General features: G+C 41.3%; 1 protein-coding gene across 1 annotated transcript in view; it reads right to left on the reverse strand.

Annotated features, from left to right (window-relative positions):
- Nucleotides 1-27,424, reverse strand: part of CDH5 (cadherin 5) — a 51,180-nt gene that overhangs the window by 16,207 nt on the left and 7,549 nt on the right. Inside the window, exons 2-4 of the mRNA XM_075009192.1 lie at nt 9,328-9,529; nt 2,324-2,612; nt 2,120-2,236 (exon numbers count right to left, since the gene is read on the reverse strand). Coding sequence (XP_074865293.1) covers nt 2,120-2,236; nt 2,324-2,612; nt 9,328-9,516 — 595 coding nt within the window. The 5' untranslated portion in view covers nt 9,517-9,529. The remainder of the gene's footprint in view (nt 1-2,119; nt 2,237-2,323; nt 2,613-9,327; nt 9,530-27,424) is intronic.

Below are 27,424 nucleotides of genomic sequence, written 5' to 3' on the forward strand. Positions count from 1 at the left end.
AGAAATGGCTGCTGACAGCACAGTCTTTGATGCCCTCATTGAGGCCCAGATATGCTGGCTTATTGTGACCCTGAGAAGCAGAAAGTACAGCTAGAAGGCTAACAGGCCAGACTGTCAACATGAGAGGGGGGGTGAACCCTCAAGAAATCACCCCAGCTGGCATTGATCAATATGATGCACACACACAATCACTCAGAAGGGGACGTGCCCCGCCCGCACAAAAGAATGTCCTGTACTCCTAAATTGTTTATCTCTTGTCTTACAAGTGCAAACTAAGTAGAAATGCCCTTGTAACAAACTGGAGTCACAAAGACAAACCAGTATGATCTGGCACCATAGATAAGAAAGAGAATACGTAACCCAAAAGGGGGTATAAAAGATGGGTCCAGCAGAACTCTAACTTTGAGTGCATTCGACCAACTTCCTGCTGGTCGGGTCAGGTGATTGCCTCCCGAGGTCCACAGCTGGGGACGCCCAACCTCGTATTTGTCTTTCCGTCGGAATTGAGTGACCGATCCGGCTTGGCTACGCTGGTATCGAGGAGACGCAGAGAGGGTAAGATACACCCATGCTAGGTCTCTGACTTTTTTTTGTGCACAGCTAAAGAATTAGAGCTCTGTAACTAGTATCAAGATATCATTGTGTTAGATGGTAACAGATATCTTTGTATTGGATTGTAACGTAACTTGTTAACACCTGTACTTTGCTAGCATATAAGAAGTAAACAATAACCTTTTGTAACCACACGCTTATAACTGTAGCTTAATAAACTTGTAACTAGTTAAGATCCAAGCCTAACTATTTTGTTAACCCTTTTGTCACTGCAACACAGCCGGCACAACAAAAGAACTTTAACCATTTGGTTACAACAGCCTGGCCATAGGTAAGAGCGCTAGGAGCTGCCTGCTCTAACAGTAAAAAACTGGGTTGCTTAGGACCCAGGGGAGCCCATCAGCCTGTCTTGGCTGCTTGCAGCGACGAGCTCTCTGCTCTTGTAGTTTTAAACTTGGATGATAACAAGGGCATAGTTGGTACCTCACCGCACATTACCTGGCCACCGGCTAACAGATGCCTCCTTGCTATACTATATAATCAGAAAGGTGACAGTTGCAAGAAAGAGCAAAAAACTTATTGGAAAGATTAGTGGACATATGCTGAGTTATTGCTTATGAAGAGGGTGGGAGATAACTTTTCGCCCCATATAACAGACAGCATGTTAGTAATCATAACAAAGACTGAGGTAAACTCAGTATTTCTATAAAAATAATTAGCTCCAATCCTGGGTGGTTTTATGTGTGTCCAGGAGGGCAAAGAATTGCCAGTGCTTAAGGGACAAATTATCTGCTAGAAGTCTACCACTTATCCTTCCAGTGAGATGAATAAATAATCAGGTTCAGGGGGTCCCAGGACAAGGACACTTTGAGGCAGATGAAAAAGGATGACCTCTCTATGAGTGGAGATGCTGAATGAAAGATGCTGAGATGGGGCCAGTGGCTGGAGAGGTGCAGGCTGTCTCCTCCAGGAACAGGAAGACCTTGCAGGGACTAGGTAAGATAACGAAAGCCTGTTTGCATACGGCTTTAACCCTTTTGCTCTCCATTATGTTCCTATGGCAAAATGCAATAATAATTGTGTGTTGAAGAAATGCTGATTTTACCAGTTGGTCCCAGCTGCCATGTCTATAGCAGGCCTCATAGGTAGCAAATAGGGATACTATGATCTGAAGACCCCATCTAAAAGTGGGTCTTCCACGCTGAGAGCGATACAGATGTGGGCCTGCCCCTTCGAAGTGATGCCCATAGAGAGGTTTAGTGAAGGGTCCAGGTTATAGCCAGGCTGATGCACAATGCTTATGTGCTACCTTGTTCTTATTCCTTGTCAGTGACATGAATATGTCACCTGAAACTGAAGTTGATAGCTAAATTAAACTTAAATTCATTTGTGTTTTCTTTTTTTTGTTTTGTTTTTCCCAGCGTGGAACTGTTGTGTCTTTGCAAGGGGAAACATTCTTGCTGATAGGCGAACTTTCATTCATTGTCCTGTTAGAATGATAAAGGCTTAAATGTGTGAAATTTTGTAAAGTTTATGTTAAAAATTGAAAAGTGGGTGTCATCCCTACCGGATTCATCAACTGTGAAATAGCGCTCTCCTTGAATTACTTGATAGATGACTGTGGCATGACCTGCAACTGTAGGGTCATCAGCATCCACTGCTTTCACTTTGGTGACTGAGGTTCCTAGAGAAGGAATTATGAAATGATACATTTACTAAAATTCTGTCCTGTTTAACCAAAATATAAAGAAAAAGTTGGTAAAGAACTTACCTACTGGTGACATTTCTGGGACAGAACCATTGAATGTTTTTTGTACAAACACAGGAACATTGTCATTAACATCATATACTTTGATGATAAAAGTGGATGGAGGCTCCAGTGATTTGTTGGTCGTTCTGTCAATAAAAAGAGCTTTCAGCTCATACTGTGATTTCTTTTCTCGGTCCAGCCTCTCAAATGCATACACATCTCCAGTGTCTTCACGGACTTTAAAGATGGTGTTGGCATATTCCCCCTCAAGAACATACATAGCATTCTTATTCCTGGAACTTGATGTGATCTAGAAAGCAGAATTCAAGCAGTTAAAAGTGAGCTCTGGAATCTGAAAGCAGAACATTTCTTGCATGGTGATGTGCGTAATATTTATACAGATTAAATTACACAATTCAACAAGTAGTTAAAGCCATTATTTTAGATCACTTGGAAATAACTTGTTGTCTTGCACAGATCTACTATTAATCAAGTAATTCTTGCCTCCCTTTTCTCTTTGAAGTATGGGTGGTTATCCAGTTTTCATTCAGAAAGGTAAGATTTTGTATCCCACCAAACTGTACACGTGGGATTTTGAGGCCATTTAATGACTATATCACCTGTCCACTTTCACCCCTTCCTAGTGACTCCATTCATAAGTTAGTGATATACATTGTCCTGCTGAAGATGGGCTGAACTTTCAGACATACATGATGGCATTGAACATTCCAGTTTTGTTTTTCCAGTAATCTGTTATCCCAAGACTTTTCAGAAGTGACTAGTGACTTTCTGATTTTCAGAAAGTGCCAATGCACACCGTCTGAAAAAATGGTCATCTTGAATTAGGCTTCCTAAGATGTCATCCAAAACCAATAGTTAATTTCGAAGATCTGGGCCTTAATGTTTAAAGTTTCTTGGTTTTAAAGCCATTTTTAAAGCTGCATCCAAATGTTGAATCAGAGAAGATAGGTGATGTTTCAACTGAACAAACAAATAAACTTGATGAAACAGTTGGATATTTTTATAGTGATGTCTGTCGTGGAAACCTTCTGCAAGCACTCAACTTGGGATTGCTATGAGCATCAGGCAGGTATTCCACTTATCACAGATTTTGAATCATGGGATGAAATCCTGACTCTCACTGAAATCAATAGGAAAACTCCCATTGACTTCAGTGGGATCAGGACTATACCCATGGAATCTAGGGACACTGAGTAGTACCCTAGTATTAATAATATATTACTACTACTTGTTATGGTAGTATCCGCAATGTGCTAAGCACTTTCAAAGCATGAAATAAGATGCATTAGCTTATGATTTAACAAGATGAACAGAAGAAGGGTGAAGGAAAGGGATAAAATGCACAATCAACTTTGAAAAATATTGTTATCAATATGGCAGTAAGTCTGATATTTCTGTTTCCACATTTTAGGAGATTAAACCATTTTAAATATATTGTGCAATTACCTACGTACTTAATGTATTAACATTCTTATTTAATTTATATATTGCAGATGCATGCTCATGAGCAGGCCCTGCAATTAACCAAGAATTTCCAGTCGTACATTTCTCATATTGTAAGAGGTTGCAGATGCTTTTGTATTTAGAATGTCTACCTTATCTTGCTGCTGGTCAGGCTACTGCTGTTAAACAGTTTTTTGTTTATACCTTCTCTTTTTGTGGTGTGTCATGGAACTTTCTTCCATTATTCCACATTTTGTACGGTGTTTTGAGGCTCTCTAATCTTGGGATTGCTGAAAAGTGACTTAGAACTCTGGAGAGGCAATTTACAGCATCTTGAATTGTGCTGGCTGATATTAATCCCTATAGGTCATGCTGGCAGCTGAGGCTTCCCAGAGTGTAGGGTGGCTACACCACATTCCTGGCTGCAGGGACCATACCGGTGTGATCCAGAGACTTTACTGTTGCTCTGCACCAGCCACACATTTCCTTACCCAAGTGAGATGATTGAGAGCTTTAAAAATATTCCAGTTGAAAAGATCTGAGTAAGTAGATACAAATGCAGATATTTGTATATTTCAGTGCTTGTCTGAGAAATTAATTCTGGTGATTTGAGTTTGTGGGAAGACAAATCTTTTAACTGAAGGTCAGTGGGGCTGACAGATACTGTAGGCCCCATGGCATGGCTAAAGGTGGAAGGGGTATGGCCATGGGCACTGCCCTCCCCCACAGCCTTGCGGACCAGCAGAGCAGTTCTATCAGCACTTCAAAGAGGCCTGGAGTTCCAGACACTGCTGCTGCCAAAGTAGCTCCAAGCTGCCCTGAGAAGCCAGGCCCTGGGGCAACGGCCCCCTTTGTCCCTCCCCCTCTCGGCTGGCTTATTAAAGGTTCTTGTCCATACTCCATAACTTTCTTCACATTTTTCATGCAGAAATGTTCCACTTTGAGATTCTAAAGCTCACTTTTAACTCCTGAGTAAGGAGGTCATAGGCCTAAATGCTATGATTAATTTGATATTAAAGCCTGGCTGAAGAGGGAGAGAGATCTATAAATTTGGGGACAGGGTCGAACACTTTCACTTTTCATTAGCTGTTACTTTTCTCGCTGGTAGAATTTTCCCAGAATAAATCATGGTCCGATTAGTGGAAACAGCTTTTTAGATTGGCTTGTCCATCCCTAGAGGGATGGATTAGAACCAGATTGTTCCCTACTGCAGTCTGATTCAAATGTGTAAGAAAAATTAGGCTTCCATCAAATTCTCGTGGGTGTTTTCTAGCTCCCAAGCAGATGCCTGAATGTTATTTCTTCTTGGGACACATTCTTCTCTACTGAGGTTTCTTTTGCTGTGGGTCAGGTCTTTTCCCTTATAATAAGCCAAGGATGTGCCCTCTCTTGATATGCTTGCAGGTGACTGATAAGACGTGGATTTTGGCTAGCTGTGTGCATTCCTACTATAACTGAGCTGCAAAGGATAGAAGGTTCTCTGCTTTGTGTGTGATTTCTTATACTAGGTCTTCAAAGGGAGCATGGTAAGTAGGGTGTCGGGAGATTATTAATGAAGTGCTGCGGTGCATATGCAGCACTTCATTAAGCTAATTCTCCCCTGTAGCAACTTTGAGTTTTGAGGAGTAAAGGGATTTCGAAGTAGCCCGGACACTTGGAAGTACCAGTGGCTTAGCTGTGGCTACACACAAGCCTGCACTTCAAAGTTGTCATGGGGGGAGAATTAGCTTAATGAAGTGCTACATATGCAGTGCAGCACTTCATTAATAATGTCTCAACACCTTACTTAACATGCTCCCTTCAAAGTTGGGAGCTAGTGTAGACACAGCCTATGTGATGCAAATTTGCCTATTTCCCACTCCACTCTTGTGCTATTAGCATATGGAAAAAATCCCACCACATATTTAAAGGCAGAAGCATATGCAGAACCTTCCCTCTATCTCTATTTTACTGACTCATTGTAAAGGACAGGGACTTCCAAAACCACCTTTGCTAAAATCGTGGGGATGAACCTACAGGGAAAGCATCCAATTTATAGGAGCATATTTCTACAGCTGTCACTCAATTCTACATGCTGCTTCTGTTGCTTTTTGTTTAAAGGCTTAGCCAATGCACTGAAGGCAGACTTGCGAAAGCTATCAAAAGCATTCCATTGCTGGGAGACCACAAAGCACTATACAGAGTGAATTATTCTCTTATTTGGGGCAGCACCAGGAATAGAAGTGTTCTCCTCAACCTCCTGTTGAATTGGCCTGAAATGAAACAGAAATGCCCAGTGCTAGCCGAGAATACCCTGTGGCCTCTTTCTGTCTTGTGCTTTCTGCCAGTAAAGAGGGCTGATCCAGAAAAGTCTGTTTCACTTTACCCAGGCAGGCTGACAGATGCTGATCGTTGTACATGGGAAGGAAACGTACAGCTGCATTTATCAGAAAAATGCCAAACTTGGTCAGATTGAAGGACTCCAGTTGAAGAACTTTGTCAGGGTGATGTGCAGTTAATCATCAGATTTTATGAGAAATGCCCTTTAGAAAATGAGTTTGCGAGTAGGTCGATGCTCATTTTTTTAGCAATTAATTTTTCACTAAATTGTGGGGGAAAAGTCAGGATTACAGCATTTCCAAATAGAACCCTGCTTGTTTCTGTCTAGTCTGAGAACTGTGGGCTTTATTTTAAAAAGATACAAAACCATATCTTAACTGCATCAAAAGTGGTATTGTCAACCCACTAAGTACTGGCCTAACTCTTCTGCTTTTAAAGCCAGTGTTAAACCTTTACATTAAGTTTAATGAGAATAGACTTCAAGAGTGGCTTTACTGCCTAGAATTCCTCCCTTCTTGTATACCTACAGGGAGCTTTGCAAATGGTGTTCACTCTTGCGGTGTATATAGCAAGCATGTCAGATTTAGCTGCCAAACGTTCCTGGTTCTAGTTTGATGGCCTGATGAATAAAAGAATAATACAAAACACAGAAACTGACAACCTGTTTGAGATTATCCATGAGCACAGCATGCCTGGAGAACAGGGGACAGGTTAGAATTGTATCCCTTTAGTATATTTAATTCATCTGGTGTTCATGAAATATTTATATGTCATGGTGACTGGTTTTTCTTATTACAGAAACTTGCAGTTATCACAGTTTAATTAGAATATGCAAATTTGGCGCACAGAGAAATAAGTTGATTGAGTGCTGATAACACTAGTTTAACTACTGTATAATGTAGGCAGTCTATGTGGTCAGTACTTAAATTCTTCTGAGACTATTAGAAGTTGAAAATCTGGTAATGTATTGAGAAAGGTACTTTTCCCTGGAATTGAAGTAAAGTTTTAAATCTGACCTATGACTTTGAAATTAAGGCCTATAAATGAAATCCATAAAAGTAATAAAGAGAACATTTTTTAGAATTATATTTTGGGCCAAATACAGTGCCCACGAAAATCAGTTAAAAGATGACTGTTGATTTCACTCAGCTTTGAAACATGTTTTGGTGAGTGTAAAGTCTATTAATCAACTCATTCACTTCAGAATTTTGATTTATTTACACCGACTTAATCCATTCCTTTGCTATATTGTTCTATTAGCCGTTTATAATTCATGTGTGCACAAATAACAAATCATCAAATTAAATGAGCACACAACACAAAAGTGATGTTTTTGCATCAAACATGCTCTGCACATCTGAACTTTTGGCATAATTTAAAAAAGAGGTGTACATATAAAGCATCTCATTCAAATTATTCTTTTTATAGCTGCACAGATTTTTATCTACAGTTAATACAAAGCAGATGCATGAAGCTAGAATTTAATGTATTTGCTATGTCTACACTAGAGAGTTTTGTTGTTAAAACTGGGGTTTTGGCAACAAACCTCACAGAGCATCTACACACAATGCATTTTGTCGACAATCTATCCACAAAACTCAGCACTTTCTCTGATAGCGTTCTGCCTCACTATGATGAGGAAGAACACCTTTGTCGACAGTTTCTGTTGATTAAATAAAGCTGTGTGGATGCTCTGGGGTCCCTTTGTCTGTTGTGCTTCTGGTCATCTGTCCTGTTGAAAGAGGGTCGGGCAGCCCAGCTGCTCTCTGTCAACCAAGCAGATTCCTTTTTCTGTCTGCTTTTGTGTGCGGAAGTTTTTTCCAACAGTGACTTCTGTCAACAGATTGCTGTAGTGCAGATGTAGCCATGAAGTGTATCAGAGCTTTATGGTCATTTTAAAAATGAAGCACAAATTCAGAAATATCTTATGTGGTTTATGTAGGGGGTAACTACAGCATAATTGGAATATGCACTTCTACTGTGCAATGAATACATTTAATCTATTTTTAGAAAAAAACTTTTCTCAATATATTGTGCTGCTTGTTGGTGGGTGAACCATTGCCTCAAAATGCTTTGTTGGGTAATGTTTGGAGTAACTGCTATTAAGTCTATCAAAGTAGCAGATTGTTGGTGTTCATAGCAGAACTGACTTTGGTGAGTCAGAGTAAAAGGTAAATAAGTTAGCATAATTTGATACTTAACAGAATGAGTGAATGTTATTGCCTGTGTGGTGGGGGGCTGGGCTCGGGAGGGCAAGAGAGAGAGGCCTTATTAAATAGGGTTGTAAAACCATCCATACTTATTGCAGGCATTTATCATTAACTCTAAAATAGCCAAAGCAAAAAACACAGGCTATAAGTTCATTTTCTAATATTTCCTAAATAAACTAATGCTTACTTTTCTGGGGGATGAGAAGTAACATGTTTATCTAGAGAGAGAGAATGACATGGTAAACTAGTAATATCTCTATTGTCTATAAAAACAAGAAGTCCTGTGGCACCTCATAGACTAGCAGATATTTTGGAGCATAAGTTGTTAGTCTATAACGTGCCTCAGGACTTGTTTTTTTGAAGATACAGACTAACTTGGCTACCTCTCTGATCTATTGTCTATGGAATTAACAGTTTCTCTTGTCATCAAGTTTTGTCTCTGGTATTGAATTACCCATAACCATTTCCTTGTGCTAATGTTCCCTCTAAAAAGACAATACTAGTTATAATTTATGGATATGGTAACACAGGAATCCATCCATGACTCAATACCTTTATTTCAAACTAAGGTAGATGAGACAGCTCCTTAGCTGGAACAAACTGGTGCAGCTGCACTGAAGTTTACAGAGCAGGGTCAATTTACGCCAATGAATGATTTGGTCATTAAAAAGACAGAATGTTGGTCTGTGCTTCAAGATAAAAGTAAGAAGAGGTGCAGGAAATGGTAATGTAATATCAGTGCATCTCAATTCCCATTGCACCTTTATGCCACCAAAGTGATCCCCACTTGTACAGATGTCCAGTCACTCTATTTGTATTTTAAAAATAAAGTACATTTCTTTTTTGTAACATTATATTCAGCTAGCCATATGTCATCAGATTGTAACAAATTACCCCAGCCTGTATTTTGGGATTAGAACAACAATACAGTTCTTTTTTCTATCATATCTAGCAATGGTCATCATGATCTTGCATGGCGTTAATTTACCTGGTTAGTAAATGCTGATTGATTGCTAATAATTTGCTATTTACCTTCCCGACATGATGTGGTAATGGTGAGTTAAGCTCTTCCATGATATGCATTTGATTCCAGATCCACTCTCTCTTAAGTCGTTTATGGCTGTTACTGTTTGGTGAAAGAGTTAGTTTTGTCTTGAAATCTTCTTTGTTAGCAGAGGCTGGAGCCAAGACCAGGGAGAAAAGGATAATAAGCCTTTTCATCTTCTTTTACAACCTGGAAAACATTGTCAGATATGAAAACTAGGGAATATAGGATACAGATTTCAGTGCTAGAGATGGCCACGTTCATGAAGGCTCAAAGTGGGCTCTAGCTCAGCTCAGCATCTAATAAATCAATAAAACTACAGAGTCCACCTTTGTTCTCATGTTAATATAGGCCACAATTAACTCCAGGGAAGTTACTAGCTTTACCCTAACAAACCTCAGCGGTGTCTCAGGCCAATTAATTACAATAAAGTGAAAGCTGATCAAAAATAGAATTTCTATTCCTGTAAAATTGTGACATTCCTGTAAAATATTCTGACATTCATTTTCATCTAAATCAGAGAAAAAATATAAAATATCAAAAGTTTCCATGGAAGAAAAATATTTTAATGAGAATATTGTTTGGATATTGCTCATAAGAACGTTTCAGCATTAATAGTATGTGCCTTGATAGTATTCATCACCACATACTTTTTGACAGATTTTTCATGCTCCTTTTATTGCATATGTCCCTTTATTCTGTCTGGCTGTAAATGAGCTGCATGCATAGTATCTGCATTCTACATGAATGTGTCAAAACTGATGGGCAAAATGCTTGTAGTGTCTTTCACATCAAACAGTCATGGGATGCACATCTAGGAAGTAATTGATTTTTGTTTGGAATGGAGAAAGTTTACACTGTAAAATGTAATGGATGCTTGGAGAATTTGGAGTCTTAAACCATGGTGACCCCTTAACTGTATCTGCCAACTCTTAATCTAAACTATAGATGATCAATCTGAAAACAGCTGGTTAATATTAGTTAAGATTGACTGTACTCTGGGAAATACTGTTGAAACAGACCCTTCCCTCCCCATCCTCAGGAAACAGAACTGTCTGAAATCTGTTCTTGCACCTGTTTTCTCCCTAGGACTGAAGGAAATGGTGCTTTTCCTCATTCTGTTCCAGCCCTAGTACAATACAGGTTGAATCTCTCTAGTCAGGCACCCTCCGTGCGTGACTAGTGCCAAACTATAGAAGGTCGGTATTGTCTAGCAGTATTATCTACACTTCCATGGCTTATTTGGCTCTTAGAAGACATTTGGGGTAAATTACAGCACAGAACACTGAGAGCTAGAACTGGTGGCCGTAACCAAACTTTATGGGATCATGGGAAACTTGACCATTCCCATGATAAATGGACATCTGGCTAAATAAAATCACACTGGATGACAGATGTTGGTGACCAGAGTGTGCCAGACTAGAGATTCAACCTGGTAATTATCTTATGGTGTGTTGCTATGTTGTCCTTAGTTGAGAAGACTGTAATACTACACTGCAAGCTTTAATTGCTATTAACCTCCCTAGAACAGGCATGTTTACAAAGATGTTCTCTGAGAGTGTTATCAACTTAAGTGGCCAGCATCTTCATTAGCTGGCAAGGAGGGGAGAGAAATGTCTCTTTCACAGTGTTCCTATCTTATCTAAATAGAAGTATTCACTCCTGTTAGCTTACTTTGCTTTTAACAGGATAATATCCACAGGCAAGAGATAAGCCTCTGAACCAAAATCACCTAGTCAATGCCAGCCACTAGGAACATTCAGAGATGGAGTAACGCATGGAGGGTGGGTGCACAGGGGATCACATGCACCATCAGCATGTCTCTTCTTCCCCCCCACAACCCCGCATTCACCTTCAGTGCCACGCTGCTTCCAATGAGTGTGGGGACAGTGCTACCTCTACACTGCAGCAGCGCAGGTCATGCCTCTCCAAGGGGTGTGTGTGTGTGTGTGTGTGTGTGTGTGTGTGCGCGCGCTTGCAGACTCCTGATATCCACTGAAGGGCCGTGGTGCTCCCATGGGAAGAGGTGGGCAGGGGCGTATCGGGGGAGAGAGTGAAGCAGGGGTGACGAGAGGGCAGGGCATAGGCTGAGCAGGGGCAGGAGGAGGAGGGACACGTGCAGAGTATAGACGGAGGTGTGGATCATGGGCAGAGCAGGGGCACATGGCTGGTGCCCCCTCCTGGAATCTTGGCACTAAGTTGCCTCTGGATATGGATGCACACTTAGAGGCTCTGGCCTATATGTACCAGAGAATACCTTCCCAAACATACCTTTCCTTTTGATTAACCTTAGAAATGTGCTCTCCATAATGGTGGTATCTTTTTCTGAACATCCTAGCCTTTAAAGAGCAATTGCTAGAGAGAGAATAGTTTAATCCGGCCGCATAATCAGTATCTCTGCTATCATAATGCTGTGGTGGTCGGTGTGCAGGGAAACGGAAGACCTGTATACAGAAGAAGTCTGAGTGGATGGCTATGTCTACACTACGGTGATCTGTTGACAGAAGTTACTGTCAGAAATCTTCTGGCAAAACTTCTTCTGCCAACAGATCATGTCCACACACGAAAGCAGATCGAGCGACCAATCTGCTCTGTTGACAGAGAGCGGACAGACTGCCTGGCCACTCTCAACAAAACAGCCAACTGGAAGCGCATCAAACAGGGCTGCTTTGTGAACCGGAAGCCCTGTCTGTTGACAGACAGCCTCCTGGAGCATCTACGTGTATTTTTTTGTTGACAGAAACTGTTGACAAAGGTAAAATAATGTATTAGGTGATGGGCTTTCGTGGGACAGACCCACTTCTGTCCCACGAAAGCCCATCACCTAATAAATTATTTTCTTAGTTGTTAAAGTGCTACTTGACTGATTTTTTGTTTTGACAGAATACGGACTAATAGGGCTATCTCTCTGCCACTTGTTGACAAAGGTGTTATTCCTCATTGTGGAGAGGCAGAACGCTGTCAGCGGAAGTGCTGAGTTTTGTCAACAACACGTTTTGTGTGTAGATGGTCTGCAGGTTTTGTCGACAAAAGCCTCTCGTGTAGATGTAGCTGATAAGCTTATCTAGTGTAAGAACTCAGAACTGGCTGTGCTATCTGGATATTTCTAAAAATTCATCAGGCTGGCACAGAGCTCTCTGTGAGGGAATATGGGCTCCATACAGCCTTTGCCATCTAGGCCTTATACAATATGTCAATCCTTAACACAGAACACTTAAAAGAAGAATAAGCCAGAACTATTCCCAGGGCAGTAGGAGAGGGGAGTGTTGCTTTAGTTTAGAGTAAGAACTCCAATCATAGAGCACAGCCCAGTCATATTTTTAAGAAGTGCTGAATATTTTGAAGCACTTCATTATGTTGAGGGCCCTTTGTCACTTGTATATCAGATTGACGGTCTTCCACAGACATACAGTTTGGTTACAATACAAAATGTTTCCCTTCACACAGCAGATCCGTCTCTCCATGTTCTTCCAAGTTTGAAATGATTTCACTTGTGGTGGCTGCTTGTGAACAGACTCTGTGTCCTCAAATGAAATAGTTTTGCTGCCTCTTGACTTGCTTCAGAATGGCAGGTTTGACTTCACAGAATCATAGAACAATAGAGCTGGAAGAGACCTAAAAAAGCCATAGAGTCCAGCTCCCTGCTCTAAGCAGGACCAAACCCATCAGATCAGCCCTGCCAGGGCTTTGTCGAGGTGAGACTTAAACACCTCCAGGGATGGAGACTCCACTGCTTCCCTGGGTAGACCATTCCAATGCTTCACCACCCTCCTAGTGGAAAAGTTTTTCCTAATGTTCAACCCAGACCTTTCCAACTGCAACTTGTTCTGTGTTCTGCCATCTGTGACCACTGTGATCAGCCTCTCTGCAGCCTCCCTTCAGTAAGATGAAGGCTGTTATCAAGTCCCCCCTCAGTCTTCTCTTCTGCAGTCTAAACAGTCCCAATTCCCTCAACCTTTCTTCATAAATCATATGCTCCAGCCCCCTAATTATTTTGGTTGTCCTCCGCTGGACCCTCTCCAGTGTTTCCACATCCTTCCTATAATTGGGGGCCCAGAACTGGACACAGTACTCCAGATGCGGCCTCACCAAAGCCGAATAAAGAGGAATAATCACTTATCTGGATCTACTGGCAATGCTCCTCTTGATGCAACCTAATATGCCATTAGCTTTCTTGGCTACAACGGCACACTGTTGACTCATGTCCTGCTTCTTGTCTGCTACAACTTCCAGGTCCTTTTCTGCAAAACTACTGCCGAGCTAGTCGGACCCCAGCCTGTAACAATGCTTGGGATTCTTCCAGCCCAGCTCTGCACTTGTCCTTATTGAACCTCATCAGATTTCTTGCAGCCCAGTCTTTCAATTTATCTAAGTCAGTCTAGACTCTGTCCCTACCCTCCAGCGTATCTACCTCTCCCCCTAGCTTAGTGTCATCCGCAAACTTGCTGAAGGTGCAATCCAACCCCTCATACAGGTTGGATTGGATAAATATGTTGAACACAACAGAACCCAGAACTGAACCTTGGGGCACTCCACTAGAAACCGACCGCCATCCCGACATCGAGCCGTTGAGCACTACCTGCTGGGCCCAACCTTCTCGCCAGCTTTCTATCCATCTTACCGTCCATTTATCCAATCCACGTTCCTTTAACTTGCCGACAAGAATATTGTGGGAGACGGTATCAAAAGCTTTGCTAAAGTCAAAATAAATCACATCCATTGATTTTCCCCTATCCACAGATCCAGTTATCTCATCGTAGAAACTAATCAGATTGGTCAGGCATGACTTGCCCTTCATGAATCCATGCTGACTATTCCTGATCACTCTCCCCTCCTCCAAGTGCGTCAACATGACTTCCTTGAGGAGCCCCTCCATGATTTTTCCAGGGACTGATGTAAGACTGACCGGCCTATAGTTCTCTGGATCATCCTTCTTCCCATTTTTAAAGCTGGGCACTACATTTGCCTTTTTCAAATCATCTGGGATCTCTCCCGATCTCCACGACTTTTTTCAAAGATAATGGCCCAGGGCTTGTCAACAACATACACCAACTGCCATTCTTCCTCTGTGAATGATTTCTCTGGTTAAGCTAGTACTCCAACCCCCTTCAGTGTGTCTTTCAAGTCAAACATGTAGTGAAAATAACACCCCAGGTCTCCTTGCAAAAACACCTCCTCTTTTCTCCTTGGCAGCTTTCATTGTTTCAGTCAGAAGTAGCAGTGTATGCTGCAGTTCCTTTGTACGGTATCGTGATGAGTGAAGCTTGGCTCCATAATACAGCTGGAGTCTGCGAGAGGATATTCATTCTTGGCTAGCTTGGGAACATCTTCAGCAAAAAATCCTTCCCTTCCAGTGAACCAGTACTGTGGAGCTCCGCTCCGTGAACATGAGAATGAGCCCTGGCATGTTGAAATATAATACATCCCCCTCTCCACCTCCTGTCCCAGCTTTGAGAAGTTTTTCAAAAGTAACTTGAGTAACAGCATAAAGTCAAGCTCTGCAGAGGTTAATTCCCTGAAGAAAGGATGGATAGTGAACTTATTCAGTAAACAAACTCCAGAGGTAGTAGCAGGAGAGAAGATTTGGTTAAGCTGAGCAATGCAAATTATTCCCCATGCAACATGGTGCAGCATGTTGGAGTGGCCAGAAGCAAACAGTTAAGAAAACAGAGTGAGGTTCTAACGTTGCAAGTAGGGAAGCAACTGTCCCCACATGTCCCCTTGCTCAGTTTACCAATATCTTGAGTGTGGTTCAGGGGTGGAGGATGATTTGCTCTCCAATAGTTGGTGTATCAACAGGAGGGTGGGTATGCATAGGACAGAGTAGTCCATCCAATCCATTCCCACCTGTTGCCTGGAGTAGTTGGCCTCGCCTGGGGTCTGGTGGGTCTGAGAGAGGCAACCACATTTACATGTTGCAGTAACTTTAGTTTCTTCTAGATGATACTAAAGAGTGACTTAATGACTGAGACAGAGTTCTTTTCCAAGCTGTTCCCTTGGTCATGCCTGAGACTACAGGCTCAGTCTTTCTTTGTTTGACTACTTGTACCAATAGCTTAAACCCAGGGCTACACTTACACTACAGCAGTCTGTCAACAGAAGTCCCTGTCAGAAGAGTTTTCCCACCAAAACGTCTGTTGACATAGTGCAGCCACACACAAAAGCCAATTGGAAGAGTGCTCTTTTGACAGAGCGGTTGGACTGCCTGGCTGCTCTTTTGACAAAACAGGCATCCGGAAGCACAGCAGACAAGGCTTCCCATTATTCTGGATGCCGTCTGTTGAGAAGAGGCCCACCGCCATAGCATCCACACTGCTTTCTTGTTGACAGAATCTATCGACAGCAGCATTACGCCTCGTGGCGGAGAGACAGTGCTGCCAGCAGAAGTGCTGGGTTTTGTTGACAACTGTCAACAAAAGGCATTTTGTGTGTGGACATTCTACCAGGTTTTTTCGACAAAACTCTCTAGTGTAACCATAGCCCATTTATTTTAAGCAAGACCCTTAAATATGTCTAGAAGAGAGCAGGGGTATGTAAGAGTTTACTGTATATCTGTAGAGAACCTGCACTAGCAAGTTCTCACTTTGTCATCCTAACATGATATAGCTGTGATCTTTAAAGGCTCAGGAACAGAATAACTGTCAATAAACAATGCAGCAAGGTAATAACTAAATGATATAATGTAAATAAATCACCTTTTTCTTTCTAAGGTGAGTGCGTACTCTGTGTATGTAGTAGACAGACCTGCACTGCAATACTTAAATAAAGGGATACAGCTTTAATAAATGTAATACAATGCTAGCAATATTTTGAAACCATTTTTCATCCAGGGAACCCTCTGCACTTTGCAGAAATGAACTAATAAAGCCTCCTCAACTCCTGAGTGGTGCAGTAGATAGAGCATGCATTATGTACATCTTACAGATTGGCGAGTGAAGCATTTACAGATACAATGACTTAGCAGTGTTCCCACAGTGGATCAGTATCAGAACTAGCAATAGAATCACAGGCTCTGGTCTCCAAGTGCATTGATCTAATCATTAGACAACATTTCCTAGTGCAAGTCTAAAAACCTCTATTAAAAAGAGAAGCATCACAATATTGTAAAAAATAGAACATTGTTACCTTTACTATAGCTTCTGTTAGAGAACTATATCTAAACCAGTAAAAATGAGCTATTTCCTTTCCTTGGGCTTAAAACGTAGCAATAGCTGAGGCAACACATTTAGTTCAGTGCAAAATGCTAACTGGGTAGTTTTTAAAACTACAGTAAACTCTTTTGTATCCCACAGCCCTGGGACTGGGAGGTTGTCGGATATTCAAATATTCTGGATAATAGAGAGGTGTACCTAGCAATGCATAACACTAAAGAAAAACAAGATTATGCAAAGTACTTAATTTACCTTTGACAGTAATATTGTACATTGTAAACGTATACTGTATTTACTGTATTTATTTGTATTTACTTGCATTATACTATATTTATGGAAAATTTAACTAAAATTTATTTATGGTTAAAATGCCATTTATCTGATAGTTCTGGATAGTAGAATGCTGGATATGAAAGAGTTTACTGTAATAATTCATGACAAAAGAGTCCTGGAACAATTGTAGCTTTACAAAGCCCTTATTTTCTGAGATTCCAAATGGGATCACTATTGTTTTTTTAAATGAAAAATATTATTAAAACACTCAACAAATGTTCTGAGCAATATACAGAGTTTAGCATAGTTGTAGCAAGTGGTATGTTTTGGCCTCTCTTTTATGAGACTGGTCTGTCACTTTGTGCTTATCAGATTGACAAGTGGATCTAAATGGTGACATGGTGTTTCCCTTCATTGTGGCATTTTATTTTGGAAGGTTGTTTTCATGTCCTCCTTTGCAGATTCGGGAATTAATCTGTTTGGGTAACCAAATGTTTGTGACTATCTGGGAATTTTTATAGACTCGCAGATTCTGAGATGTGCTAAACATGGATGACTATACTTGGATTTTTATAAGAAAGATAGTGCTACATTGGAATACATAGGTACCTCAGTAACCTAATCACAACTTCCCTAAAATTCGGTTACACAACATTGCTACCTTTGCAATGTCCCTGGGTCATATGCAGTCAGTTGGGTCTCAGTAAGCTAGGACCGTATCTAATTCTGGTTGAGGAAGCAATACCACTATTTTGGTTTAGGCCCCTGTTTTCAGATTCTGGCATAATTTTTCAGATGCAGTTTATGGGCTGAAATTTCCCAGGCCTGTTTTATCCCTTAGGCTTGGTCTACACCATGCAGTGCAATTGATGTACTTCAGCTATGCTATTTGCATAGCTGGTGTTCACATATCACAGTGTCTTCCACATAGTAAGATTAATGGGCACTGCTCGCCCGTCAATGCCATCTATTCTTCTCGATTTGGTGGAGTACTGACATTGATGGGAGATAGCGGGAGATTGATTTTATTACATCTAAGCAGATATGATAAATCCATAGCTGGTGAATTGATCACTGTTGTGTTGATCCCCGATGTTGTGCAGATGTACCCACAGGTGATTCCTCGACATTTCAGAAAAATGTTGACATTTCTGAATTAACGGAACATAACACAGTTTTTGTACATTAAAATATTGTTTAGAAATATCTTTCTCCTTAGGGCTCAAACAATTGCATTTAAAACTTCAGGCTTTCCCTGGGCTGATGCTCTCCCCACATACAGTATGTGTAAATCTGGGTAAAAGGAAGATGTAAGTATTTGCAATCACTTGCTGTGTATGGTGAGGATTTATTGCTTATTAGGAATAGACAGGCTTTATGGCCGCAAAGCTAGGAAGAAGAAGAATATTTGGTTTCTTATCCCAGGACAGGCAAAACACATATAGGCCTGCTGGAAAGTAAATCAGACTAACAGAAGTAGGTCACCTGGTCTTTCCACAACTATTGTGTAAAATATGGAGCTGATGGGGGTAATAGGGGAAGGGAAGAAATAACTATTTGTTTTCTCATCAACATTTCAATTTTTGTTGGTTTTCCAGCTGGCTCTAATTAAATGTGTTTTTTAAAAAAAATAAACAAAACAATCCACACCCCCCACCCCCACACCAGCCAAATGGACCAATAACAAATACTAAAGATAGCTTGGTACTAACCACCAGAAGTACAATAAAATCCTGGTGACAGTACAGAACAGGAATGCTTTGTGTGCATTCTGGACTCTGATTTTTCAGAGTAATTAATCCTGAGTTTGGACTGAAGAACTGGAGAAAATTGTAAAGAGATAAAACAAAACAAGGCAGAATGAACCACCCCCACCAATATGGAATGAGATTAGCAAGGCCCATCAAGAGTGTTCTAAAGGTCTGTACATAAATGTGTAATTTCAGAGAGGAAGGGAGGTAAACAACAACAAAACAAAAGCAACCAAACTAAACCCTCATAAATGTCTCTTTTCTTCCTCTATCCTGGGCTGTGTTTTAATGAAATAGCATTGATAATTTGTGTGATTCTTTTTTTTTTCCTGAGGAATTAAAAATGTCCTTCAGAAGTGGTTCGTCATTGTAGATGTAAATTGTAGCTTTTTTTTCACTTTAGACCTAAAATGGGAAGACAAATCCTGAGTTCATATTTAGTCTAGGGTCTTATCCTCCTGTATTCTTGATCTAAAGAACTCTCATTGAACTGATAAGGATTTTAAATTGCATCACCTGTGGTCCAAAATATTTTAGCCACATAGGCAAAGAACAGGATAAAACAACGAATGGAGAGGCATTACAAGCAGATCCTTTCCATTTTGATTTGCTTTTGCTCCAAGTCAAATGAGAACTACTCCTGTGAGTAGCACAGCACCAGAAATGTAACCATCTCAATGAGCCCAAAGAGGACATTTTGTGTCATGCTGTGATTGTTCATCTCAGACTGAGTGAGTGACTTTTGCTCATATCTGCCTTCCCTGAGAGTTTAGTCCCCTTTCTGTCTCAACCAGTCACTGGATAGTTGACTGATGCATCGAGGAGCACATGTGTACCAGAAACTATGGGCTTAAGCTAACATCCTGTTTCGTTGACAGTCCTTGCCTCAGTTAAAAAGATTTGGCAAAGTGACCGAATGCTCATTGTCAAACGCTAGCAAGGTTCCTTTTCCTTCCTAGCCTCTGCCCCAATTCTGATCCTCAGTGGACTAAAGTTACCTCTGTTTTTAGAGCATGCTAGTTTGTAAGCACGTGTATTTGTTTAAATTGCAGTGTCTTTTGTTTGGATGGCTGGTGAATGTTTAAGAATATGATGGAAGGGGAAGAGAGAAATTAAAGAGAGAGGGGGATGAGATTTGGGGCATAAATCCTCAAAACTGTGGGAGGGTTTTTTCATTGATTTGAATGTGTTTTGCATCGGTGGCCATAGATGCCATGGTGACATGCACTTCAGATGTATTATAGATGGACTAGAAGCCTGTAAGGAGAAATTTTGTAATGTCATACAGAGATGAACTCCATGAGAGACAAGGAAGTTATTTTATTTCTTCATCTCAAATGCTGCTCTTTCCTGAGCAAACAGTAAAAAGGGGACCAAGAGTCATACTGGAGACAACTGGTGCTAAGAACAGCAGGAATTTTATATGGTCTATAGGGGTTAATTCTGAGCTGATTTATATCCATGCAATCACCTTGATCTCAATGCTCACTTGGCCTGTGAAAACTTCTCAGGGCGAAATACTTACTTGGCTGTCGAGAGAGCTCAGACTAGAGTTTAGTCTGTGGGGACAGCTGTACACTATGTGCTTCATCATCTGTAGATTCATAATGAATAGTGTGTGTGGTCATGTCCTTTTTATTTAAAAAAACCCCACCACTTTAATATCTGAAGGGTGTGTTTGGAACTGAGTACTGTTTGTAGAACAGTGGTGCTTTTGGCTGTAACGGAGAAGGCCTATTATTTTTTCTGGCATACACTCTCAGGCTTAGCTTCATGCTCACAAAAGAGCTTATGTTTTGATTAATTAATCCACCTCACAATTGCATGCATGCCTATGGCTATGGGACAGTCTTTACAAACAGTGGACCCGAAGAGGAACATGATAGTTCAAGTCTGACACAGCCATGAAATTCTCTGTGGAAGCAAAAATCAGAGCATGTGACAGTTCAGTGAGGTCTTCAGACTAGCAGACTGCATAGATTTCCTTCCCTCTAGATGCAGAGGACCAGATTCACCTCTGTTGTAACTCCATTGCTTCCAGTGTAGTTGCAACAGCTGTAAGTGTGGCCTCTCTTAGAATAAAATGCAATCACCACTTGCCAGTTAGTTTTATTTTAAAGTTATTCTTGCAAGGCTGGAAGGAGATGGAGAGACACCTGATCTACTTGGGAGCCTGTAACTTTTACGGGGGAGATTTGCGTTTAATTGTGGGATTTGTTTTGTGTATATTAGGGATGTTAACTGGTTAACCAGTAAGCCATAATGTTTAACAGTGCTTTACTGATTAATCAGTTAACTGGTGCTTGTTTTGAACTCCAGTGATGGTTTGTCATGCCAGGCCAGAGCAGCCATGGCAGCAGAGGGACTGGTGGGCCAGGCAGGACCCCATGGCTTCAGTGAGATCACCCGCAGAACCCCACGGCCGAGGTGGGACACCACAACCAGAAGCAGACTTCCCTCTCTCTGTTTTTAAAATGCTTCTTTTTGCCTTTGCTTATGAGCATGGGAAGTACCAAAATGGGAATAAGATGTCATATAGAGCATATCAAATAGTCTTACTCAGAGAAATTTCAAACAAAGCTATGTAGATTCACCCTGAAATCTACATGCACAAACACTACCTAATTAAACAGTTTTTCCATTTACAGAGTCAGGTTATTCTTTTTTCTTAAACAATTCTTCCTTATTGGAAAATGTTGCTATAGCATGAGAGAGTTTAAGACTCCAGATCATCTAGTCTGATTTCCTATATATCACAGTCCACCAGCATCCCATGCGCTATGCCCACGACATCGGCCATGAAGGTGACGGAAGGGGTGTGTGTTTTGTACATTGAACTAGGCTCTTTTTATAGACTTTGCAGAGACACAAGTCAGAAAGAGTATGTTAACCTACATTTTTGGGAATCATTTCAATGGTCTAACAAGGATCAATGCTCTCATAGTCAACAATGCCTCACTTCTCTATGTGAGAGTGATGTATGCCTCATGCAGGCAATGAAAGAATTTCAAACCACAAAAATGGACAGTCGTCTTATTAGCCAGTCTTGCCTACTTCTCCCCAGATCAGTTATGCATTGTAGTTGTCATTAAAATGGATGTATATTTTCATTTTGTAGGAGGATCTTGGCATGACTTGCGAGGAATTCACCAGATTTTATGAGACGGCTGGCTTCCCATCTGTCCCAAGAGACGAATGCACACAAAAGGCTATTAGAGCACTGCTGCATAATGAGGTGAGGTTGCGGAATCTCATATCATTTCACTCTCTCAGTATGCAGATCATGTATCATGCCAGGTGCAGAATCAATAATGGGTTTGTCCAGTTTCCAAGATAATGTTATTTGTCATCATAAAGGCTATGGAGATGCTTAGGAACTGGTGGAAACCCATTTGAGAGTAGACAGGTAGAGTGACTGCAGTATTTGATGTTCATTTGTTTTGGCACTGAGTTAGAGTTCTTGTTCCCTATACACTCTTGAATGGAACATCATAATTCTTTGTTTCAGAAGATTTCTTGGAAGTGATCCATGGATTACATTAGAACACTCTAAAGGGTGGAGCAAGCATTATTATTCAAAACAATCCAGGGTTTCCCTGTGCAAACAGCTCTTTATTTCACATGCTAATCTGTTAGCACAAAGGAGGCTGCATGAGTGTGCTGAAGACAGATACTGAAAGCTCCTGAATGGGAGTTCTGGATAGGATGAGGGAATAAAGAGGTGGAAAAAAAATCCGTGGTTTGGAAGAAGAGTAGAGAAGGGTGTGTGAGGAAGAGGTCTGGGGGTGCAGGCTGAGGGAAGAAGGATCTCAGAAGGTCATGCTGTGCTGTGAGTGTGACCTTAAGAATAAAATGCAATCACCACTTGCCAGTTAGTTCATTTTAAAGCTATTCTTGCAAATCTTGAAGGAGATGGAGAGGGACATGGTCTGCTCGGGAGTCTGTAACTTTTCAGGGGAGATTTGTGATTAATCGTGGGTTTTTTTTTGGTGCATATTAGGGATGTTGACTAGTTAAACAGTAGGCGTACCAGTAAGCATAAGGCTGGGACTGAACCCAGTTGCTGAATGAAGTTCACTACGTAGCAGAGTCCCAGCTCAAAGTGATCATTGTTCACTATTTGTGACTTCATCCTTTGAATTGTTTAGTAGTGAATGTAATGCCACAAACAGAGGATTTTGACCTCTTGCGTGGAGCTAGTGGCATGACCAAGGGATCACTTAGAAATTCTACTCGCTCATATGCAACCAAGAATGGGTCACAATCCTCTGAGAGCAGAAATGACTCCGGAGAACATAACAGAATATTTTGTTCATGCAAATATAATTAAAGAGATCAGCAGAACTTTTGTTTCTGGTACAGAATACTTTCACTTAGTGCTTGATATTATTCAAACTGTCACATAGCTCTGTGTTTTGTTGATTCAGAGGATTCTGTTTTTAAAATCAGCAAGTTCGAGGAACCTGTGACAAATGTGATTTCTTGGCTTGGAAAATATCACAGGAAAAAAAAGTTGCAAGTGATACAAGATTTACATTTTGGCTGCAAGTGTTTTGATGATGATGGCCAAGTGCCATCAAACTCCAGGCTATATTTTCACAGTCAGATTACTCTGCACCTCCACCCATCTTATTAGATCACTCTGGAACAAAAGAGCTGAATTACAGTGCATGCTAAAAACAGAAAGTAAGCAATGCTCTGCTGACGAATCCTTCGTCAGAACTGATAAGGTAAGGAAAAGGTGGTGGTGGTGGTCAAAATCCTAGGAACTTACTGGAAAAAATATGACAGTGATCTAATGAGAGGGAGAAAAATTGCAAGGGAGAAGATATCCTCTATGTGCTCAGAACACAGAAGGTTATTAGGGATGATGATCTGGCAATTTAGGTTCACTGAGCCGTGAAGATGGCCTTACCTCATTTGGAGAGTCCCTTTGGTCTGGATGTATTTCCTGAAGCCTGGTACTTCGCCTAAATTCTGAAACAGTTGAAGTCTTTTCCTTTGCTTGTCCCTAACACAAATCCTTGCTTCTAAATGCACCCCTCTTAATCATGGCATTATGTTACTTGCTGAATTCCTACAAGTGTCCTCTATCAGGATCTTGAGCTATTCCTGACCAAGGTCTCTTGTGTCCCAAATGCTGTGATCTGAGAATCCTTTCAAAAAACCTTCTGTTTTGGAGAGAGCATTTATATGGGGCTAGTCAGTCTCTGTTTAATCTGTTGGGTGCAGGTTTTTCCCTGATAATCTTATGAATTCTGGTGTATGCTTGTCAGAAATGCACAGCAGCCTTGGGGCTTGTTGATTACGTAAGGCCGACAGCCTGGGTTGTCAGCAGGAGGAATGAACCTGAGACCGAAGGCAAAAGCCATCTGCTCTACTGCACAAGTTAAAGCCCAGCTGGCGCTCCAGCCAAGGTTGTAGAGCAGAGACTTCACTCTCTCTTATCAGTACTCTCAGTGCCCCTGGGGTTACAATTAGATAGGAATGTGTGTGCTGACTCATCTGAACCTCTACAAGAGTTCTAGTTCAGTTATGGCTGGGAGGTGGATTAAGTAGAATCTTTATATGTTGACCATCTGTTTACCTGTACACAACCTTTTGGCCAAAAGCCCTCATTGTCCATACAACCACCACACAATGTTACTTGGACACAAGTGTAACTGTGAGGGTTGATAGCACTGTCTCCAAATCTGAAGAAGTGGGTCTGCCCCACGAAAGCTCATCACCTAATAAATTATTTTGTTAGTCTTTAAAGTGCTACAGGACTGCTTTTTTTGTTTTGTTAAGGTACAGGCTAACACGGCTATCTCTCTGTTAACACTGTGTGGCAGGCTAGACTGCTATCAATACAATTCCAGCCAGACTATCACAAACCATTTTCTGTTCTTGCAGCAGTGAATTTAGTGTGTGTTTTGGAAGTGATCTAAGTTTTGTAACTTCACTTGGTTAATTCTGTGTTAAATTATAAGCTAGAGTTGTAGCTGAATGCTAAGAGCTTTTACAAGCCAAAGCAGAATAAGGTCCACTCTGTAAAATTGTAATAATATATAAGAACCTATATTGAATACAACAGAATTAACTATATGACCAAGATTTATTTGCTCATCCTGTTTCCAAACGGAGACAGCCCCGAGCGGTGGCGAAGCTTCATACCAGGGCTTAGTGCAGAACATGAACTGTGTTCTTGAACAAGGAAAGAATCTCAACATCTAGGCACTCTGATTCGGGGGGACAGGGAGGCAACTGCCCCAGGTCCTGGCAATTCAAAAGGGCCCAGCGTTCCCAGACATTCCTACTACAGCAGTGATGATGGCTGGAGCCCCGGGCCCTTTAATCACTGTAGGAGTGCTATGCAGTGTGCTCCAGTCAGCTCTGAGGGCTTCCTGTGTAGGGCTGTGGAAAGTGCTGAGGGCTGGCCGGCCTAAGCCCTGCCCCTTCTGCCTGAGGCACTGCTCCTTTTAGGAGCACAGAGACGGGCCACCTGCACCTGGCCCAGGGGCCCGGAATGTCTGCAGGCCCTGCGGTCAAGACCCCAAGACAAGATGTACAGTAATGCACACATGTATTTAAAAATAAAAACTAATGAGGAAGCTGTCTTTACAGCAGATAAAATTGTAACTCATTCATGCCACAAAGGCTAAGTGAGCAGAAATACATTCTCCCCCATGTGTAAAGATGGATGTATGATTCACAATGCCAGACACTTTTTACACAAAAGCACTGAAGATTTGTTTTCTCAAACTGCAGTTAAAACTGCATCAACTTGTGATGGGATGCCACATTAGTAGCAAAATGGTTAATGGGAACCTCAAGGCTCAGACAACAATTCCAAGGGCACCTCGAGGGAAGTGCTAGGTATAGTTCTTTAACAGATGTAGCTAGGGCCTTGTTTATGCTTACTGAGGGAGCTATGCTGTGGAGCTCAATCTCCCAGGGACTGATTTAGTGGGTCTAGTAAAGACCTGCTAAATTGACTGCTGATTGTATTCCCATCAATTCTGGTACTCCACAGCAAGAAGAATAAGGGGAATTGAAGGGAGAGTTTCTCCTGTTGATCCCCTGAAGTGGGGCAACTCAAACTAAAGTCTGTTGACTCCATCTTTGATTGACTTTGCCCCCAGTACCGACCAGGCATACGTCTTCTTCCTACAGGGAGCAACGCAGCACAGTGATGGGAAATATAGCACCAATCTAGGAAATAAGGAGAACCTGTTGAATTACAGACCAGTCATCTTTGGTACCCGAAAGATTACGATTATAAACCAGGTTGGATACATCTAGAAGATAAATGAATAAGTAACAGATAGAATAGGTTTGTTAAGAACAAATCATGTCAAACCAACTGAATAGCTTTCTTCCACAGGATAACAAGTCTTGTGGACAGGGAGGATGCAGTAGATGTGATCTATCTTGACCCTTGGTAGGAAGCTTCTGCTACTGTTGTGCATGGCCTTCTTATAAACAAACTAGGGTGCATAACTTGTTGGAAAAGCATTCCCAGAAAGTAGTTATCAGTGTTTCAGAGGCAAGCTGGAAGACGTGTCAAGTGGGCTCTCACAATGATCAGTAATGTGTCTGTTCAGTATCTTCAGCAATTCAGATATGGTACAGAGAAGTTTGTGGACAATACCAAGCTGAGAGGGGTTGCAGGTGCTCTGGAGAATAGAATAAAAATTTAAAATGATCCAGGCAAATTGGAAAAATGGTCTGATGTAAATAGGATTAGAAGGGACACAATATTTTCAACTACATAGAAGGTTGTTACAAGGAAGAGGGAGTAAAATTGTTCTTTATCCTACCAGGATAGGACAAGAAACAATGGGCTTAAATTGTAGCAAGGGAAATTTAGGTTGGACACATGCAAAAAGTTCCAAATTGTGAAGGTGGTTAAGCTCTGGAGTATGTTGTGTAGGGTGGTTGTGAGCTCTTCATCACTGGAGATTTTTAAGAATGTATTAGACAAACACCTGTCTGGGATGGTCTAGATAATACTTAGACCTCTTGAGGTCCCTTTCAGCCATATGATTCTAAAACACTTATGAGACTGAAATTAATAGGCCTTGGGATCCTCTCTGGGATGTCTGGCAAAGGTCCAAAGTTGGGGAGGCACTGACAAAGGGAAAAGAACACAAGGAGGGAGTCCTGTGGGATGGTGTTCCAGAAGAGAAGTGTGGAACTGGGGAGGACTCAAAGGGACTAAAAGATGATGCCCAAGATGATTCCATCTCCAGTTTGAGTTTTGCTGCGAAGGAGTCTTGGTGCCCCCTACTCTGAAAGAAGAGTGGGCTTGAAGAGGACTCCTGGAGGGGCAAAAGATGTCATATTGACAACTAGTGTCATATGGCACCTTGATGCAGGGCACTGATACCTTGGAAAGGAACTACAGTGTCATATGGTTGGAGGACCAAGTTGCTGCACCAGACGACAGGAGCTCTGAGAATGAGAGGATGTAGAAGAATTGCAATGTGGGACCTCAAGATGAGGGGCACTCTGAGACAATGAGTCTGTCATGCAACTCTTAGACCTCCTCTTATATTTATACTTATGGATGACTAAAAGTAATACATTATCATTTGGAAAGGAAATACGAAAGACTCTTCCAATTGCACAGACATGAATATTTTTGAGAAAGGGTGTAATAATGTATAGAGAGAATATAGATCAGGAGTGTACATTGTTGGGTACATAACTACTCCATAACATTTCCCCTTTTAACAATTCAATTCACATTTCTATCTGTTCTCTGCTTCCTATAGCTTATCAACTAGTTCCTGCACCCCATTCCCACTTAATCCTTCAGTCTTCCCCGGTCTCCTGCTATATTTACCACCTCTTTCAGTACCATTTCCATTGTTTTGACCACTGCATGGTGAAAGAATGTAAAGAATGACATAAGTGAAGTAATA

Source organism: Carettochelys insculpta, chromosome 14, assembly GCF_033958435.1.
Source record: "Carettochelys insculpta isolate YL-2023 chromosome 14, ASM3395843v1, whole genome shotgun sequence".
NCBI classification, from domain to species: Eukaryota; Metazoa; Chordata; order Testudines; family Carettochelyidae; genus Carettochelys; species Carettochelys insculpta.